Raw genomic sequence first — 19,325 nt, 5'->3', positions numbered from 1 at the left:
TGACAAAGTGAAAACAGAATGTTAGAAATCTTTGTAATTTTTTTTTAATGAAAAACTAACATTTTGCATTGACATAACTATTCAAGCCCTTTGGTATGACACTTATAATTTAGCTCTGGTGGCCACCCATTTCTCTTGATCATCTTTGTAATATTTTTTACACCTTGAGTCCACTGGTGGTAAATATAGTTGATTAGACATCATTTTAAAAGGCACACCCAGTCTGTATAAGGTCCTATAGTTCACTATGCATATCAGAGCTAAAACCAAGCCATGTGGAGGCAAAAAACTGACTGTAGACAGGATTTGCATAGAGTCATAGATCTGGAGAAAGCTACACTGGCTGCACTGAAAGTTCCCAAAAGCACAGTGACCTCCATAATTCTTAAATGGAAGAAGTTTGGAACAACCAGGACTTTTCCTAGAGGTGGCTGACCCAACAAACTTAGTAATTGAGGGAGAAGGGCCTTGGTAAGAGAGTTGATGAAGAACCCAAATGGTGACTTAGACTGATCTCTAAATATCCTGTGTGCAGATGGGAGAAACCTCCAGAAGGTCAACCATCACTGCAGCACTCTACCAATCTTGGCTTTATGACAGAGTGGTCAGAAAGAAGTATCTGCTCAGTAAAAGACATGAAAGCCAGCTTGGAGTTTGCCAAAAAACACCTAGAAGACCCTCAAATGGTGAGAAACAAGACTCTCTGGTCTGGTGAAACCAAGATTGAACTATTTTTGCCTCAATTCTCAGCGTTGTGTCTGGAGGAAACTGAATACCTGCCCAATACTATCCCTACAATTAAACCATGGTGATGGCAGCATCATGCTGTGGGAGGTGTTTTTCAGCAGCTGGGACCAAGAAATTGGTCAGGGTGGATGGAAAGCTGAATGGAGCAAAGTAAGGAGATATTCTTAATGAAAACCTGATCCAGACTACAAGGGACCTCAAACTGGGCAGTTGGTTTATCTTCCAACAAGATAATGACTGTACGCACACAGCCAAGACAACACAGGAGTGGCTTAGGGCCAACAACTGTGAATGTCCTTTAATTGGTCAGCGAGAGCCTTGACTTGAAGCCAATTGAACATCTCTGGAGAGATCAGGAAATGGCTATACACAGATGCTCCACATCCAACCTGACAGAGCTAGAGAGGATCTTCAGAGAAGAATGGCAGAAAATCCACAAATTCAGGTGTGCAAACGCAAGAAGACTGGAGGCTTCTACTAAGTACTGAGAACAGGGTCCAATTACTTACGTCAATGCAAAATGTTAGTTCTTCATTTTTAAAAACTTTACAAAGATTTCTAACATTTTGGTTTCACTTTGTCATTATGGGGTATTGAGTGCATAATGATGGGGAAAAAAAGTATATATTTTTTTTAAAAAAGGCCACAACATTACAAAATGCAGATAGGTATAAAGATAGATACATATGTACGCTCATTGTCAAAAAAAATCAAGCACCTAGGAGATGTCGAAATCAAATTAAACTTTATATGTGTGATTGTAACATATAAGTAAGTGGCTACAATTTCAGAGCAAAAGGATAATTTATTGTGGAAAACTGATCACTTGAAGGGAGGCTCTAGTACCCTGCTGGCCACCTCTAGCTTGGATACTGACAGCCATGGAGGCATACACATTCTGTATGGTATCTTGCAGCATGTCGACCACATTTGCTATAAATGAGCCTCTAGATCGTACAAAGTTGTAGGCTGTCGAAGTTGGTGTCCCAGATGGTCCCAAAAATGTTCTATTGGCGATAAATCTGGTGACCGGGCAAGCCAAGGAAGTGTGGCAATGTTGTGAAGGCATTCCTGTGACATGCTTGCTGTCTGTGGCTGAGCATTATCCTGCAACACATGTGGCTGCAAGATGTTCTGAACATATCGCTGAGCTGTCCTACGTTCCACTATTAGGGGTGACTGACTGCCATATGCGATGGCCCCTCCTAGACCATCACACCAGCAGTGGGTGCAGTGTGCAACGCAGGATTGAGACGCTGACCCCTAGGTTTGCAGGCACGAACACAGTCATCATCAGTGCCCAAACTAAACCTGGATTCATCACTGAAGACAACCAATTCTATTCCATAGCAGTCCAGTTTCATCGTTTATGACACCACTGCAAACGGAGGTGATGATGGGTGGGTGTCAAAGGCAGTATAGGTAATGAGCACCGTGAAGACCATGTATTCTTCAGCTAAGAGGTTGGAAATGGTTCACAGAGACATAGAGGCCTATATCGATGGTGCCACCTGACTCTGGATAATGGACATTGAAAAAGTTGGAGCTGCTTGTCAGAAGATCAAATGTTTTCCTCTATTGCTGGTCTGTCAAGGGTGTCCTGAGGCCAGTTGCCTTGTGTGCATGTCCTCCTGTGTCCACCGGTCCCAACACCTCCTAATAGTCTGTGCAGAACGACCCAAGTGGCTGGCAATTCGTCAATGCGACCATCCAGATTCCCACATTCCAATAATGCCCCCTATCTCAAACTTTGTTAACTGGGCAAAATTACTTTAATTGCATCGTAGAATCATGTCTGGTGGTCAACAAGCTCTACACAAGCAGAAAAGGAGGTAGACTACATGCATGTAGCCTTAGAGCCACTTTTAGGGTCTCAGGTGGCTAGACTGTTCATCTATCTATCTATCTATACACACACACAAGTTGTGCCCATATTAAAGCTGAATTTAAGGAAAAGTAGATATATTCCCAGTTTTGCTCACATTATATTGTTTCTTTATATACCACACAGAAGGGCGTTCAGTGTTCAGTGACAGGGGATTCTTTACTCCCTGCGGGGAGTGCCATTATCACTGAACACTGTGACAGTGTTCATTGACAAGGGGACTCCCCGTGGGGAGTATTGATGCGCAGCACAGACCTATGGTGCACGCATGTCCTATGTTTTGCAGGTGCACGCATTTGCATGCCTGTAAAACACGGACATATGAACACATAAGAAACCAATGGTTCTAATAGATGCGCAGATTTATGCGCGCATAAACATGCTCGTGTGAACGAAGCCTCATTGAGAACAATCACATTTTGCTCTACTGGCTGGCACAGTACCAAACCTTTTTTTCATTTTTGAAGATACAAATTACCCTTGCACATAAATATCGCTATTACTTTAGAAGTACCAAACAGATTTTTGATGAGCTTATAATTTGACCCAAAAACAGACAGAAAATGAATAAGGAGAAAGCATTCCCAGAACTGCTATAAAATATAATAAACATTTACAATGAACTCACCTGTTTCCAAGAAAGAGGCCCACATAGTAAGTGGTCTCCCATTTCACCTGAGCTCAACTGGGCTTTCAGGTATGTCAATCCTCTATTCCCTGTCAACTTGTGACATCCATAACGGAGAGTACTACTCATTCCCAAACATCCATAGGGCTTGATCCAGTAGAATACCAGGTAAAGAAACAACAAAGCACTTGGAAAATATCCAGGTGTATGTTTTAGGCCTCAAGTCCACGGGGAAAATCAGGCCCGCTACGGATTCTACATGGAGAATCTGCGCGGGTCCCTCCTGCCCTGCGGACATGAGCGCTGAAAATAGGAATTTAAAAGAATTTACCTATCCGGAGCGGTTCGGGAAAGTCTTCTCTTCCTCACGGCCGGATCTTCTTTTTCGGCCGGCGGATGAACTCGTCACGGCTGCGGCACGTCGCCGGCACCTCGCCGACGTGCCGCGCGCATGCACCGGGCACATCCGCCGAGCCGAAGCAAGAAAGATGCGGCCGTGAGGAAGAGAAGACCTTCCCGGTCTGCTCCGGATGGGTAAATTCTTTTAAATTCCTATTTTAGGTCTCCGGACGGCTTCCATAGGCTTCAATAGAAGCCCGCGGGAGCCGTCCCCGCGGGAGACCCGCATGAAAATGGAGCATGGTCCAGATTTTTTCATGCTCCATTTTTTTTAAAATCACTTTTATTGACCATCCGCGGGTATTTATCTGCCCGCGGGTGGTCAATGCATCCCTATGGGGTGCGGATCCGCGTGCGGGAGAAGAGTTAAAATCCGCTGCGGATTTTAATTCTTCTTTTGCCCGTGGACATGAGGCCTTAGACAATTGCAGGATCTTCAAAAAATTCTGACAACCATATCCCTCACTTCAGATGACATGAATGGATATTCAATACAACACGGATACAGACTGCAACTTGTTTCGGGGGGTCCCAACATCATCCTTCTCCATCCAGAAAAAACCATCTATATATAAGTAGTGTGTATGCATATATAAGGAGTAAACAAATCTCACCTACCACTAATCATTAACATTGCTTGGTCTCCATGTCAGCCTTATTGTCAGAAACGCTATCTTTTTTCCTTAGGGAGAGCACCTAGATGGTGAGTGAGGAGACTCAAAAGGCCATGCACGCTCCTCTGGGTAATATGCAAATAAGGGAGATGGAAGAATACCTCCACAGTGCCACCTACTGGAAGGCAGCATTCCTTCAAGCCAAAGTTAGACTCTTTATAAAAGCCTTGTAACAATGACTGGGAATTAAAAGCAAAGCCAGACTTTATGTGCAGACAGCTGTTTCAGGGTATTTGCCCTTCATCAGTGTACAGTAGGAGTCTGGCTTTGCTAGTGAGAGCCCTGGCATGGCGGTCAAAAACATTATCTTTTCTCCTTAGGGAAAGCACCTAGATGGTGAGTGAGGAGACTCAAAAGGCCATTCATGCTCCTCTGGGTAATATGCAAATAAGGGAGATGGAATAATACCTCCACAGTGCCACCTATTGGAAGGCAGCATTCCTTCAAGCCTTATTGTAGAACAGTCTACTAAGTTATTTCAATATGATTTTAAATACATGTTTCAAATTAAATTTGAATATATGTGGATAAGGCATTGCAGTATGAGACACAAGAAACATAACCAGCAACCTACAGTTAGCTGTGGACTGCACAGCTCTTCCAATATACATCTGTTTGAACACTGGAATGCACAGTGTTTCCGGCATGCTGGAGCTGACTGCTTTGCCACATGGAAACCAAGTGATGTTCAGGATCGGTGATAGGTGAGTTTTGTTTTACTCTCTGTATATGAATGTCTGCTACTTATGTTGTATCGGTTGTATCGGTCATCCATTGATGGAATCTGAGTAAAGGAATACGGTCATTATAACTGTTTGAAGATCTTGCAACAGATCCGGCATCTACATTGGGATTGCCTAAAAGGCGTACCTGGATAGGAAAGACTGTTGGAATGAATTCACGGCCCCTCATGGAGTAAGTAGATTTTTCCTTTTTTTATACCAAGTTGTCTATTATCCATTTTTTCCCCTGAGCGCTTTTGTTTGGTCCTTCTTTCTTTACCTGATATAGTATGACCCAATAATGTAGCTACATGATAAACAAAACCGCGTGTAAGTTAACCCTTTCCATCCACTGTCTGACGTCTTCCTACATTCTGATTGAAGGCTGTACAGCTCCGATGTTGGAAGACGTCCAGCAGGGTATTCTTACTATATATTGCTGGCCGCTTTGTTGTCAGGGGCCTCTATTGGTATATCACATACTGCAGTACTGGCTCTGGCCAGCAGATGGCGCCAATGTATAATGGCAGAAAGAGAAAGCCCCCTAGGAAACTCTGAATCTAAAATTGGTTTGCAAAGGGTTAAACCAGCAGTTCTCAAGTTAGAAATGAAAAGACAGGCAGAAAGACATTGCATTCTAATACTGAGAACAATACACTGTGTATATATATATATATATATATATATATATATATATATATATATATATATATATATATATACACAGTTCTTCAGATTTTTGTATATTGTATACGTATATATGTAACAGTCAGCTTTTGTATTACTTGTTACATTTATCCCGTGTATGGTACTACATTACAATGAGTAGAAGAAAACATGTGGCTGAGAAGCGAACACGCAGACAGAAATGTAATCTGGGAGGCAGCCAGATAAATCCGAGACATGAAAAAAGAGAAAAATAGATATTTCTTAATTCCCATAAGATGGTAAATTCAAAAGCATTTATATTTAAAGTTTCCACAGAAGAATGACTATATGCAGGGGCGTAACTATAGAGGGTGCAGGGGATGCGGTTGCACCCGGGCCCAGGAGCCTTAGGGGGCCCATAAGGCCTCTCTTCTCCATACAGGGAGCCCAGTACTATGAGTAAAGCATTATATTTTGGGGTCCTGTTACAGGTTTTGCATCAAAAATAAAATGCAGATTTTAAGTTTTCTGTATTTAAAAGAATCCTGTTTATCAATATCACATTTACCTATAAAACACACATAATGGGTCAGATTTACACATTAAGGCTGACTTCACACGGCGCCCCCCCCCCCCCAGAGACCCCAATACTTACCTCCGGATCCGGAGTCCTACGTCCCACATGACGCTTCGCAATAGAGCGCGTCATATGACACACCCACAGCGTCACATGACGCGCCAGCCGCGTCATATGATGCGGCTGCCGGTAGGCGGGGAAGCGGTTTCACGCTATCTTCCGCTGTGCTACAGCGGAAGATAGCGTGACGGACGGCTTCCATTGACTGCAATGGAAGCCGTCCGCGCGTACACCCGGGGCAAATAGAGCATGCCGCGGGTGAGGACGGGAGATTTTACGGTGCGGAATTCCGCGGTGGAATCCTGCACCGTAAGCATTGTGCTATTAGGTTCAATAGAACCTAATAGCTGCGGGCAACGCAGCGGAAATCCGTCCGTGGGAAGGAGCTCTAAAAACAGAAGACAATCTGAAAAGGGGCCACATTTATCAAAGTGGCTCCTGCGGTATGATAAGACACCTTTGTCTAACTTTACAGCACCTATTGATGCATTGTGTCAAAATGTTGGTGCATCTTGTCGCACTTTTACGCTACACAATGTCTCCTTGTCGAATTTGGTGCAAAATAGTGTATGCCAGTTTTTTGGGAGCAAATTAAACTTACTGCTGTTTTCACTTGGGGCACACTGGGGGTCCCCAGGGGACCAGTCTAAGTTTGCTCTTGACAGATCTCTAGTATTGTGAGGAGGGCCCTGCAGTTACCTCTAGTTGTAAGGCCATATTGCAACTGTGACCTTTGCCACCCCTATAACTACACCAATACAAGGGCTAAACAATGACCACATAACCACCAGTGTGAATAATACCACCATACTGTGAAGAAAAAAATACCAATATACAAAGACCAATGTTAGCACTATACAAGGACCAGTGGTATCTACCAGTCCTACACAGTCTGCAGACCATATACAGATGTTATTCATTAACATGACCATGCTATTGGCGATGCTTGACTAATACTTTTTGCTTACCAAGCTTTTTATGTGAATGGCCATGCTACTCAAATAGATTAGCGTGCTGGGGCACTCTATGTTAATAGTGTGGCATGCTGGAAGGCATGTTAATTAATGATGCAAACAGTTAAATCCTGTGACCCACAGGTGACATATTCTCTGATTCAAGTTGTTTATTTTACCTAGTTTTCTCCATCCAACTCAAACCACCATGATGACTTCTCCTGATCACCTATAGCTCCTTGCTTTTCCAGCACCTTCCACATTTATTTCCCACCCTCTACACAAACTTCCCATTCTGTCACCCTTTAACAGTACTGTCCTACTACTTCCCCATTACTGTGTCTACTGCTGCCCCGGGTGCTGACATTACTGAACCTACTTTGTAGTAAACTGCCCCCCAAATACTGTACTTCAGAAATGATGGTGTCATAACTACAGTTACCCTAAAATTAATAGTTTCCAACACATAGTGCTACAGATGGTACAAAATGTCCCTCACAGAAAGAGTGCCACCTTAGTAGCATCAACACTGTAATAGTGCCCACTAGAGATAAGCGAGCATACTCGCTAAGGGCAATTGCTGTTAACCCCTTCCCTGCCGCGATCTAAGTAGATCGCGGCAGGGAAAGAGTTCACAGAGCGAGTGCGCTCCCTCTGTGTCTGTTATCGCGTCCTGTATTGCCAATGCCTATTGTCGCTGTATAAGCGATAAGGCAGTACTGTGGTCAAAGTCCCCCAGGGGGACATAAGTTGTGTAAAAAAAAAAGCTTCAAAAAATGAATTTAAAGAAAAAGTAAAAAAAACCCTTTTTTAATGCTTTTACTCATATTAGCCTAAAAAAGGTTAAAAAAAATTAAAACCCCACATATTTGGTATTGTCACGTCCATTACGATGTGTACAATAAGCTGCACATGCTTTTGAGTGTGCACGGAAAAAAGCGTAAAAAAAAAGCTTAAATTTTTTTTAGCATTTTCCCTACCTAAAAACGCGATAAAAGTGATCAAAAAAGCTGTATGTACCCCAAAATGGTACCAATAAAAACTACAGGTCGTCTCGCAAATAATAAGCCCTCGTAGAGCTCCATACATAAAAAATTAAAAAGTTACAGGACTTTGAATGCAGCAATTTAGAAAACAAAAAAGGATTTCCAAAAAAAAGAGTTTTTATTGCATAAAAGTGGAAAAAACAAAAAAAAATGTAAGAATTTCGGTATCGTTGTTACCGTACCGACCCGCAGAAAAAATGTAGTGTCTCATTTATGCTGCATGATTAACGCTGTAAGAAAAAAAAAATCTATGGCAGAATTGATGCGTTTTCTCTCCCTGTTATCATAAAAAAAATAATAAAAGTTTTACAATATAGTCTATGAACCCAAAAGTGGCATCGATAAAAACTACAGTTCGCCACGCAAAAAACAAGCCCTTATACGGCCGCGTCGACGGAAAAATAAAAAAGTTATGACTTTTGACAAATGGAGAAGAAAATCCGCCAAAAATCATTGCGTCCTTAAAGGGGTTCTGACACAAATAATTTTTTTATGCTTTAGCAGCCATTGTTCCCTGGTCTGCCTAATGGACCCAGGGAACCCATGGGTTAATGGCTGCTAAAGCATAAAAATCTTATACTTACCTGTTCTCCTGTTGTTGTTGACATCGGGGGGTCATCTCCCGGCAGCATATTAGCACTTTCTGCTTAGGTTAAGCAGCCTGACTAGAGCCACCTGATTGGTGCACGCTGTGCAGTCACGTGGTGCCGAAGAGCCAATCAGGTGGCTCTAATCAGCAGCGCTGCTTAACCTAAGCAGAAAGTGCTAGTATGCCTCCCGGCAGGCAGTCTTCTTCCTCCAGCAGCCGCGCCGCTCCGGGATCGCGCGCATGCGCAGTGGAGAGGTGCCCTCTGACAGGAGTCAGGACGGGCCGCGTCTCCACTGCGCATGCTCAGCACTCCGGAGTTCAGCCAGGACGGACGGGCCGCCCACAGCAAGCACTGCTTGTGACGTGCTTGCTGTGGCGGTCCGTCCGTTGACCTCGGAAGTGCCTGACGGACGGACCAGAGCAGGAAGCGGTCTTTTTGACCGCTCCTGCTCTGCTTTAAAGGCACAGAAGAAGATGCCGGCTGGAGGGGACATGCCTGGCGATCGGGCCAGGCCAGGCAAGGTGAGTACAAATTTTTTTTTTTCATGTCAGAACCCCTTTAAGCCCAAAATAGGCTTAAGGGGTTAATTGCACACCGAAAGCAATCCCTTGCTGAAAGAAGGTAGTTCGCCTTGCACAGGTTAGCAACCTGGAATGAGGAACCCTTCGCTGCTTGTGAAGAATGTCAGAGCGAGAAAAATAATTGTCTTATTTATTTCCAAGGGTCCGCTGCCCTGGTATTCGATGCCAAGCACTAGTTTTTAGCTCATTATAAGCTTTTCTAGCCAGAATGTGAGTCTCAGGATTAACCTGTCACAGGGTACATGCTACCTGAACCCGGCAGCATGAACCCGAGGTAGGTATGCCCTTTGCCTCTGTGTATGTGTTATCAATTTCATAATAAACACACTTTAAAGTTTGAGCTCTGAGTCAAAGAGGCCGGCCGCGTCGTAAAATTCGAGAGCTCTACTTGAGTAACGAACCCCATTAACTACAATGGGAGACTCGAGCATTTTTGTATGTGGGATGCCAGGTGCCGAGCTTTTTGTTTTTTTTTCTTGGTTCGTCTCTCTCTTTCTCTCTCTCTCTCTCTTTCAGACCCCAAAATTTGCCAATGACGTCACAGTGGGGAGGAGCCAAAAACTAGGGCGGGGTCGAATACAGCGTGATGCTCGTTCGAGTGACAAGCACCATCGAGTACGCTAATACTCGAACGAGCATCAAGCTCGGCAGAGTACGTTCGCTCAACTCTAATCCTAAACTCAAGGCAAAAATCGAATTGCCCATATGTGCACAATGTAAGGGGTGGAAGAGGGGAACCTCACATTGATTAGTTGCTTAGACAGAGCTAGAAGAAGAGGACAGAAGGTTGTAGACTCTCAGCATGGCTATCAGAGATGGAAGCTAAATTGGCTGACAGGAAAGCATTTTTGTCGAGATCTGACAGCAGTAGATGTCTGAAGGACAATGGTGGAGCTTACGAAATAAAGACTACCCACAGTTGCAGCGCAAACAGGATTCAGTGACACTGCCAAGTTTTTAATTTTGGCTGGAGATTCAAATATATGGCATAATTTACAAACTGTGGTGCACAATTATCTAAGACTGATGTTTTACACACTGGTCTTAGATAAAAGAGGGCAGAGTCACGGGCGGATCAGATACCGCATGTGGGAGCAGAATCCGACCCTGCCCGCGGCCAAGGACACTGCAGGTCTTCTACTTACCCGTCCTGGTCTTCATTTTCTTCACTGTAGATGGGTGTTGAAGCGCCGACCGGTGCGCCAGTGGAGTGGTTTTTTGTAAACTCCTACTTACCCGCAGAATCCGCATCCCGTCTGCAATTTAATTGCGGACAGGCCGCAAATAGGATGGCTTCCATTGACTTCAATGGAAGCCGTCCGTGCGTTATGCACAATAAAATAGAGCATGCTGCGATTTTTTTTCCGGACCTGAAGGTCCGCAAATCACATCCACATACTTTATTTCATTTGCGGATGCCCATGTTTCCCTATGGGCGGCTTGATTTGCGGATCCTCTACGCAGATTCCTGCAATTCAAACCTGCCTGTGGACTTTGGGCCTAAGATGTGCCAAATGTAATAAGAGGCACAAGTCTCTTATTCCATTTGATGCATGTTGGGCCCGCAGCTGATATGGCAGGTAAGATCTGCTGTAGACTTGCACTACAATTTCCCGCAGTTTCTGACATAAATGATAGTGAATGTGATTAGCTGTGACTGGCCCATTTTTTTTTTTTACAAAAGCAGAAAAGATGCAAAAGTTTGCGAAACTTCTTTACACCATAATCTTAGTCTAAAAGTGTTTGAGTTTCCACCTGCTTTCCCTTCAGTATTTTTAGTTCTTTTTTATCACTGTGCTTAGGCTCAGAAGCTAACAAATATGAGAATTATGTATCTGAAGACCTGATATTGCTGATACAGTTGGGAATATGTTGCAATTAATATTTTGTAACTTTAAGGGAAGCTGTAATGGAGTACAAGACTTACCTTTCCGACAAGCTTGCCTTTTTTATTCATACAAAGGTAAAAATCCGTTTCTTTTCCTTTTATCCGGACTTGACTTCCAAAAGTGTCAGTTTCCACTAGCAGCTGGGCTTGGAAAGAAAGAAGAATATTGATTTACTAACCTGCAATATTATCGCGCATGTTGTGTCATCAAAAGACAAAACAGAACGTAATGTGTATGACACTGAGCAAAAGTTTTAACCAAAACTGTTAGTGAAATATATATATATATATATATATATATATATAGGTCATGAAGACGTTTTTGGATCCAGTATTGTTTAAATAACGCACTTTAACTTTTTCTTTACACAAGTTCTTAAAAGTTTTCAAGTTTACAGCTTAGTACAGTTTGTTAAAAAAGACAATACACACTCAGAAACCCCCTCCCTAAAACACCCCCCCTTCTCCCTTCGTTAACGGAGAATGAAAAATCAAGAACATCAAGATCATACAGAAGCCCTGTTAATCCCCCCCCCCCCCCCCCGCAGACAAGGACACCGTATATCGGCTCGGCGTGAAAACCGAGCCGATATACGATCGTCTAAATAAGACAAAACTTCCCTGAAATTGTCAACTGTTGCTATTTCAGGTGACCATCGTTTGAAAAATTACCACAAATGACCCTTCACAATGGCCAATGGCAGACTTCTGTCAGCCGAAAATGTGATCATCCAGGTTGGAAAATTTCGACAATGTTAACCAAAACTACATTTGTATGAATATGATAGGCCAAATCCGGTCGCTCATTTACTAATTTGTGCAAAGCCCTATGGAATCAGTTTTTTTTAAGAACCGAATCTTTGGTTGTCCATTTTGGGCATCAATGTTGCTGGTGGGATCTTTCTCCCAAACATTCCCACATTGCGGCCAATCATTGTTCAATGTGTATGGCCGGCTTTAGGAGTGGATGTGCAAAAAGTGAGAAAACTTAGTGGTGGTCTGGGCACCATGGAGAAGAAAAAGGAAAAGAACAATTCCAATCAGAGAAAGTGTCACGTAAGAGTTAGTGTGTGCCAATGTTTATCCTGCCACTGACTGCCTCTGTGGCAGCACTACAGCCACTCATATGGTTTACAGTATCATTATGGGTGATAGATTTCTGATCTTTGAAACAATAACCCTCAGCATAGTTTTACCATTTTAAAGGGCAGACTTTGAGGTGTAGTTTTTATGTATGTGACGGTGGGTTAACCTGATTTGGAGTATGTATTGAGGTTAGTTCTGATACTGTAATTATGTTTTGGGCTTGGTTCTGTATTTATGTTAGGAGATCGGTTCTTGCGCTATATTTGTGGAATGAGCTTGGTTCTGGTGCTGTATTTATCCTATAACAACAGTGATTTTTTTCCAGAGTATGCAAAGAATATAATCTATCTGCTATCTCCATATTTGTAGTAACGCACAGAATACGTTGAACATATTTCTAGCAGTGTTAAAAAATAAAACAGCAGAATTGTTTTTATCTTAAAATAGTGGCATTGAAAAATACAACTTGACTTGCAAAATCCAATATGGCTACATTGAAGGAAAAATAGAAAAAAGTTCTGGTCATTGCTAAGGGCTTAAATAGATGGGCGTGATTTAGTCCCGTTATGGACCCATGTGAAAAAGCCCTTAAAAGATGAGGGGTGCAAGCACCAAGGCATATGTTGTGCCCCCTCCCAAACAAAAAATACTGTACAGTTATCAGATAACATTGTGTCCACTAGACCAGAAGCAAATATGACAACCATACGTTAATTAAATATCTACATACCCCGTTTCCCTGAAAATAAGACATACCCTGAAAATAAGACATAGCATGATTTTCTAGAATTTTTGAGGATGCAAAATGATTTTTCAGGCTTTTTGAGGATGCTTGAAATATAAGCCCTACTCCAAAATTAAGCCCTGCTAATAGTTAATTAAAAAAGTCAATTTAAATGGTGTCCAGGCAGCTATACATGTAAAAAAGTTAAACCTTTTTGAACAAAAATTAATATAAGACACTGTCTTATTTTCGGGGAAATACGGTACCCTTTCTGAACAAAAATAAGGCCTACAAAGAAAACAGTTGGACACGAAAACACCATAATATATAACTAGTCAGGTGACGTGTCAAAACTAATTAAATGGCTGCACAACTAATAAACATATAATCAGTGAAAAAATGTTATTCTCATCAGATTATATATTGCCATTTATTTATTTACAAATCTTATTTATGTAATTTGAGGAGCAATTTACTGTCCTATTTGGATTATTTAATGTCTATTTAATATCGGTTCACACTCTTTATTATCCTATTCACAGTATCACATACTCAATAATTGCCTGTTTTTTAGCATGTAGCTTATATATACACTTTATTCTTTTGATGATTTTTTCGTTCTTTAGGGTTTACATATTGCACTCTATGCTGCTTATCAGCATGTCTAATCAATGGTCATTGTCTTACTTTTGTTTTTGAGCATACTAGGTGGATTATTGGGTGTTATAAAAAAAATGCGCCGCTCGCATGTGCTGAAAACGTGTGAAGGGACAATGTTTCACATGTGAATCGCATGAAACATTGCCCATTCAGTTGAGCTACTCCAGGAGAAGAGAGAAGAAGCCCTGCAGGGCTTCTGGATTTCCACAAAGCAGGGTGAGTGAGCGAAGCTAGGGGGGTTCCCGATAGCATGCAGAGATGAAGCAGGGTGAAGGGTTAATCCCCCATTGCTCTGCTCTCTGTCCCTTGCTATGGGGAAATCCCCCATAGGTCAGTTCACTCTTCCTGCTCTGGGGAGATCACCCATAGCTCCGCTAAATCTTCCTGCTATGGGGAAATCCTGAGGGATATCTTCATAGCGGAGAGTGAGTGGGCGGGGCAAGAGGGATTCTCACAAAGAATCCCTATAGAAAACCATAGGAGGTGGGGATAGAGGGACAGGGCTAGAGGGCAATTCATCTAGCTGCCCACCCACACTCTTGGGGGAATGTGTGTAACCCCACCCCCTCCCTCCCCGCAATAGGGAAATCCCTTTTGGAGTGATGTAGGGGGAGTCCCCTACTGCCCCCTGCTGCTGGGGAATTTCCCAGCAGGGAGGCAGGAGGAATACCTTGCTGCTTACAGTGGGACATTGAAAAGGTGCTTCTGGCCAGAAGCTCCCATAGGAGTCAATGGAAACTCCCGCCCTCGCACACCCAAGATGGTGCATGTTCTATCTTTCTTAGGTGCACGGCATTTTGCACCTCTAATTCCACACATATGAACAGTTGATATAATATTATTATGTTTGTGATACTTGTACTTAAATTCTGTATTGTAATGCAACAATCCATAAATCATTTCTATAGATGATCTGAAAAGCATCCAGTAACAGAAGACGTTTAAACTTGTCTGATTTGCCTTAGTGTTTTTGAGAAATGAAGAAATCTAACCAAACTTCAGATTATGTGTGGTCTTCAGCTATGTACGAGCTCTGTATGTCAACTCACGGTCCAACCACCAGCATTGTAAGCATGCTTGAAATGCTTCATCATTGGCTAACAATTCAGTATATAGTCACAAATATAGGCAAACACAATCCAACTCAACTAATAACATACAAACAGTTGTACCATTCACATCTTTTATTGAGCATGTTGAGTAAACATCCAGAGTAGAGGGCAAAAAAGTAAGTGAAACTTTGCGCTAATGACCTCTCAAAGAGCTAATTGACAAAAGTGTCAATTAAGGAGATTAGATTGCAAGTGTGGGTTTCAAAGGTGCTTTGGCCATTAAATAAAGGCACACAAAGCCTGGCTACTGACAATCTGTTTTTCTAAATAAAAAAAAAGGCTGGTTAGTGTGAACAATGCCTTGATGTAAATAACTTTCAGAAGACCTCAGAAGACATGCAGCATAGACAAGTGAAGTTGGAAAAGGCTACAAAGGCATTGCTAAAGACCTGAGTGCAGATCAATCCTTGGTTAGACAAATTATCTACAAATGGAGAAAATTTAGGACTGCTGCTATTCTCCCTAGAAGTGAGCATTCTGTTGAGATTAAATACTCAAAAAGCAAAATGGGCAATTCTGAAAGAGGTGAGGATGGACCCAGGGGTAATAGCAAATGACCTACAATGACTCTGCAAACTGCAAGAACTCTCTGCATGTGTTTAGAATTAGAAAAATACTGAACAAGAATGGATTTCATGGAAGGACACCACGAAGGAAGCCTTGAGGTCCAAACAAAATATTGTGGCCTGACTTAAGGTTGTTCCACAATGCTTTTGGGGAAATGTTCTATGGACAGATGAGACAAAAGTGGAACTTTTCAGCAAAAATATATAATGCTATTTTTGGAGGAAGAATACTGTGCACTGACACCAAAACCTTATCCCAACTGTGAAGCATGGTGTAGGGAATATAATGGTTTCAGACTGCTTTGCTGCATGGATGCCCTGTAGAGATGAGCGAGCATACTCGTTAAGGCGATTTACTCCAGAGAGCATCGCCTTTTTCGAGTACCTGCTGGCTCGTCCCTGAAGATTCGGGGGAGCTGTGGGAGGCGGTGCGGGGCGGCGGAGGGGAGCGGGGTGGAGAGTGGGAGAGATCTCTCTCTCTCCATCCCGATCCCCTCCGCAACCCCCCCCCCCCCCCGAATCTTCAGGGACGACCCAGCAACAAAATAAATGACCCAAAGCACATGAGGAAATCTACTAAAAACGGTTGAAAAAGATGATTTATATTTTGAAGTGGCCAAGTCAGAGTCCTCACTTTAACTCTATCAAGATGCTGTGGCATGACCTGAAGAGGGTTGTGCAATCAATACATCCCAGAAATATTTATGATCTGAAACATATTGGCAGGAAGAAATACAAATCTTTGTGGAGGTGATTACTGCTAGTGAGGGATCTATGGGTTATTGAATTCAAGGGTTCACTCACTTTCATTCCGTGCACCATGGATATTTAGTTAGATTCTCTTTCCTATAATTGTGACTTGTATAACAGTCAGATTGCATTATTTTAGCAATCAATGCAGAAACCCAGATAATTTCAAAGGGCTCTCTTACTTTTTCTTGCCACTGTCACTTGTACTTTACTCAGTTAAACCTACAAATCTATTGGGCTTAGCAGTTCCTTGGGTGGTTCTACCTAGTGACTGTAAAGTATCTCTGTATGAGTGGGCATGCAGAGATAGCTGTCACTCACTGTCTAGAACTGTCCAGATGCCTACTAAGTCCAGGATGAGCAGAGGTTTAAAGGGGTTGTCCCGCGCTGAAACGGGGTTTTTTTTTTTTCAATAGCCCCCCTGTTCGGCGCGAGACAAACCCGATGCAGGGGTAAAAAAAAAAAAACGTCCAGTACTTACCCGAATCCCCGCGCTCCCGCGACTTCTTACTTACCTTAGTAAGATGGCCGCCGGATCTTCACCCACGATGCACCGCGGGTCTTCTCCCATGGTGCACCGTGGGCTCTGTGCGCTCCATTGCCGATTCCAGCCTCCTGATTGGCTGGAATCGGCACACGTGACGGGGCGGAGCTACAAGGAGCAGCTCTCCGGCACGAGCGGCCCCATTCGGAAGGGAGAAGACCGGACTGCGCAAGCGCGTCTAATCGGGCGATTAGACGCTGAAATTAGACGGCACCATGGAGACGAGGACGCTAGCAACAGAACAGGTAAGTGAATAACTTCTGTATGGCTCATATTTAATGCACGATGTACATTACAAAGTGCATTAATATGGCCATACAGAAGTGTATACCCCCACTTGCTTTCGCGGGACAACCCCTTTAAATAAAAAATGTTGTACTACAACTTTTCTACTATATATCAATCTGTTCATTGAATCCTGTTCTATAACATTCTGTCGGCAGATTGGACTGCATTTTCAATGAGACAGGTGCGCTTTAAATGAAAACTTATATACATGGGTGGAGGATTATTTTTCTTGAATTTCATGTGACAGACTCTTTACATACACGTATTCTTCATGAGTTAGTCATGACAGACATTTGGTGCTTTTCGCAGCAATACTCCAGACACAGTGATGACTTACAGCACTGTATTATTATGGTGTTGTGATATCTATTATCTCACAACCTATCAGTATAAAGAGGCGGGCACATATAGGATAAAAATGCAGATTTCTTTTCTCTAACATTTGCTGTCTTGGCAATGACATTCTACTTTTCTGATTCGACAGATAGGTCACAAACCAGGCTTTGTGTGCCTTTCTTAATTGGCAAAACACCTGTCAATTCTACTATTCTAATCACATCTTGCTCTTACCTGAATTAAGTCTCCATGCAATGCTGGATCTTTTCGAAGATAATCAGTGCCACCAAGAGCTGCATCAAAGGGATCTCATGCTCTGTTCTGATGAGAGGAAAAACTCTGAAACAGCTGTCTACAGATAGGTATATCTTCCTTTTTGAGGAGTTTTTGCTTTGGCTGGTATTCGTTAGTTTTTTTTCCTATGGGAGGAGAGTTAATTTACCTAAATCCTCTTGAAAAATCCTTGTAAATTCTTGTTTTTTTTTATAAATTGCAGGGTCATCCAGTAAATGTTTGTTCAGCTGTAAATACAACTGAGTATTCAAGAATCGAGGAACTTTCTGTTCCAATTCTCCTTCAAGAACATATTATCTAAAAAGATTTTTGTCAACTGCAAAGGGAATCACAGCAACATGATGATCTGTAATGTTACCTGTAATCTCATCCTATACATGCCCATTCAGTGATTTTGGATAAGTTTAAGGATTTAGTACAGCAGGAGTTGATGGAATTACGTGCTTACGTTTTGAAGACTCCTCGCCTCTGTTCAAAAGAAAGATGTGCCATCTGCTCCTTGTAGAACAACACAGACATTACTATTTATTCAAAGAGGGAGTTCAACTGTGTACTTGGATACTGATTTGTATTTACAGCTAAATAACTTGTTACTTAACAACCCTTTAAGTTAGAAAAAAAAATCTGAAAAATTACAATTTCTCAATTTCATTACTGTGTTTTATGGGTTTCCAGGAGCACATTGCTGCGGCTGTGGTTGATTTAGCAGCTTGATGGTGTGGAGTTTTTCACCAGCCCATCACCATAAGTCTGCTGCATATAAATACCAGTGTCATGTTCGTCCTGAGCGTAATGTACACCACGCCCAGGATAGAAGGAAAATGCACACAAATAGACACTGAAACGGTCTGAATAGTAAATAGGACTTGCGAGCAGACATCCAACAGCGACTGACCAACACCAAAAAACTTACCAAAAATACCCACATGCATAAGCAGGAAGAATGGCTAAAGTACGTACGAGGTATTGGCTCTCATTTTGGCCAAGATACTTAAGCTCACGAGCCCACGACAAGGGTCTCGTGAGTCAGTACTTTAACAAGACCACTCAAACCTAAGGGAATCCTGCCTGTAAGTTGGTGAAATCGTCCAAACAGGGACAGACCCACGGTGGAACCTAGGGGCCTGGCTCGCTATAGAAGGTAAACAGCATACAAGCAGAACAGGACACTGTCATGTCATGTGGGACATCTGCGGTAGGGAATTAAAGAATTCCTTTGCTGCATCTGTTACAGATGTAGCAGCTGCAGCAGGGAATTCTTTTTACTAGCGGGGATGAAGGAAACATCTGCCGCATGCGGCAGATGTGTTCTGCATCCCCGCGGGACATGGCAGCGGCGGAGAGGCAAGTTTTTATTTATTTTTTTTATTTTTTTACACTAAAATTATTGTTTTTCAGGGAAGGGCTCATATGTAAAGCCCTTCCATGAAAAACAATTCAGGGGTGCTGGCAGACCATTGTTTTCAAAATGCTCGAGGCTCCCATTGACTTCAATGGGGTTCCTTACTCAAAACGAGCTCTCGAGCATTACAAAAAGCTCTGCTCGAGTAACGAGTGCCCGATCATT

The 19,325-nt window shown here is 42.6% G+C and overlaps 1 protein-coding gene across 2 annotated transcripts in view; it reads right to left on the bottom strand.

Annotated features, from left to right (window-relative positions):
- Nucleotides 1-19,325, bottom strand: part of FGF18 (fibroblast growth factor 18) — a 184,461-nt gene that overhangs the window by 27,892 nt on the left and 137,244 nt on the right. For both annotated transcript variants that reach the window (XM_066589455.1, XM_066589454.1), the window contains exon 5: nucleotides 11,438-11,544. In XM_066589455.1, coding sequence (XP_066445552.1) covers nucleotides 11,438-11,544 — 107 coding nt within the window. The remainder of the gene's footprint in view (nucleotides 1-11,437; nucleotides 11,545-19,325) is intronic.

The sequence above is a fragment of the Eleutherodactylus coqui genome, chromosome 2 (assembly GCF_035609145.1).
Source record: "Eleutherodactylus coqui strain aEleCoq1 chromosome 2, aEleCoq1.hap1, whole genome shotgun sequence".
NCBI lineage: Eukaryota > Metazoa > Chordata > Amphibia > Anura > Eleutherodactylidae > Eleutherodactylus > Eleutherodactylus coqui.
Note: the sequence above shows the minus strand (reverse complement) of the source record. Positions and strands in the feature narration are given on the sequence as shown.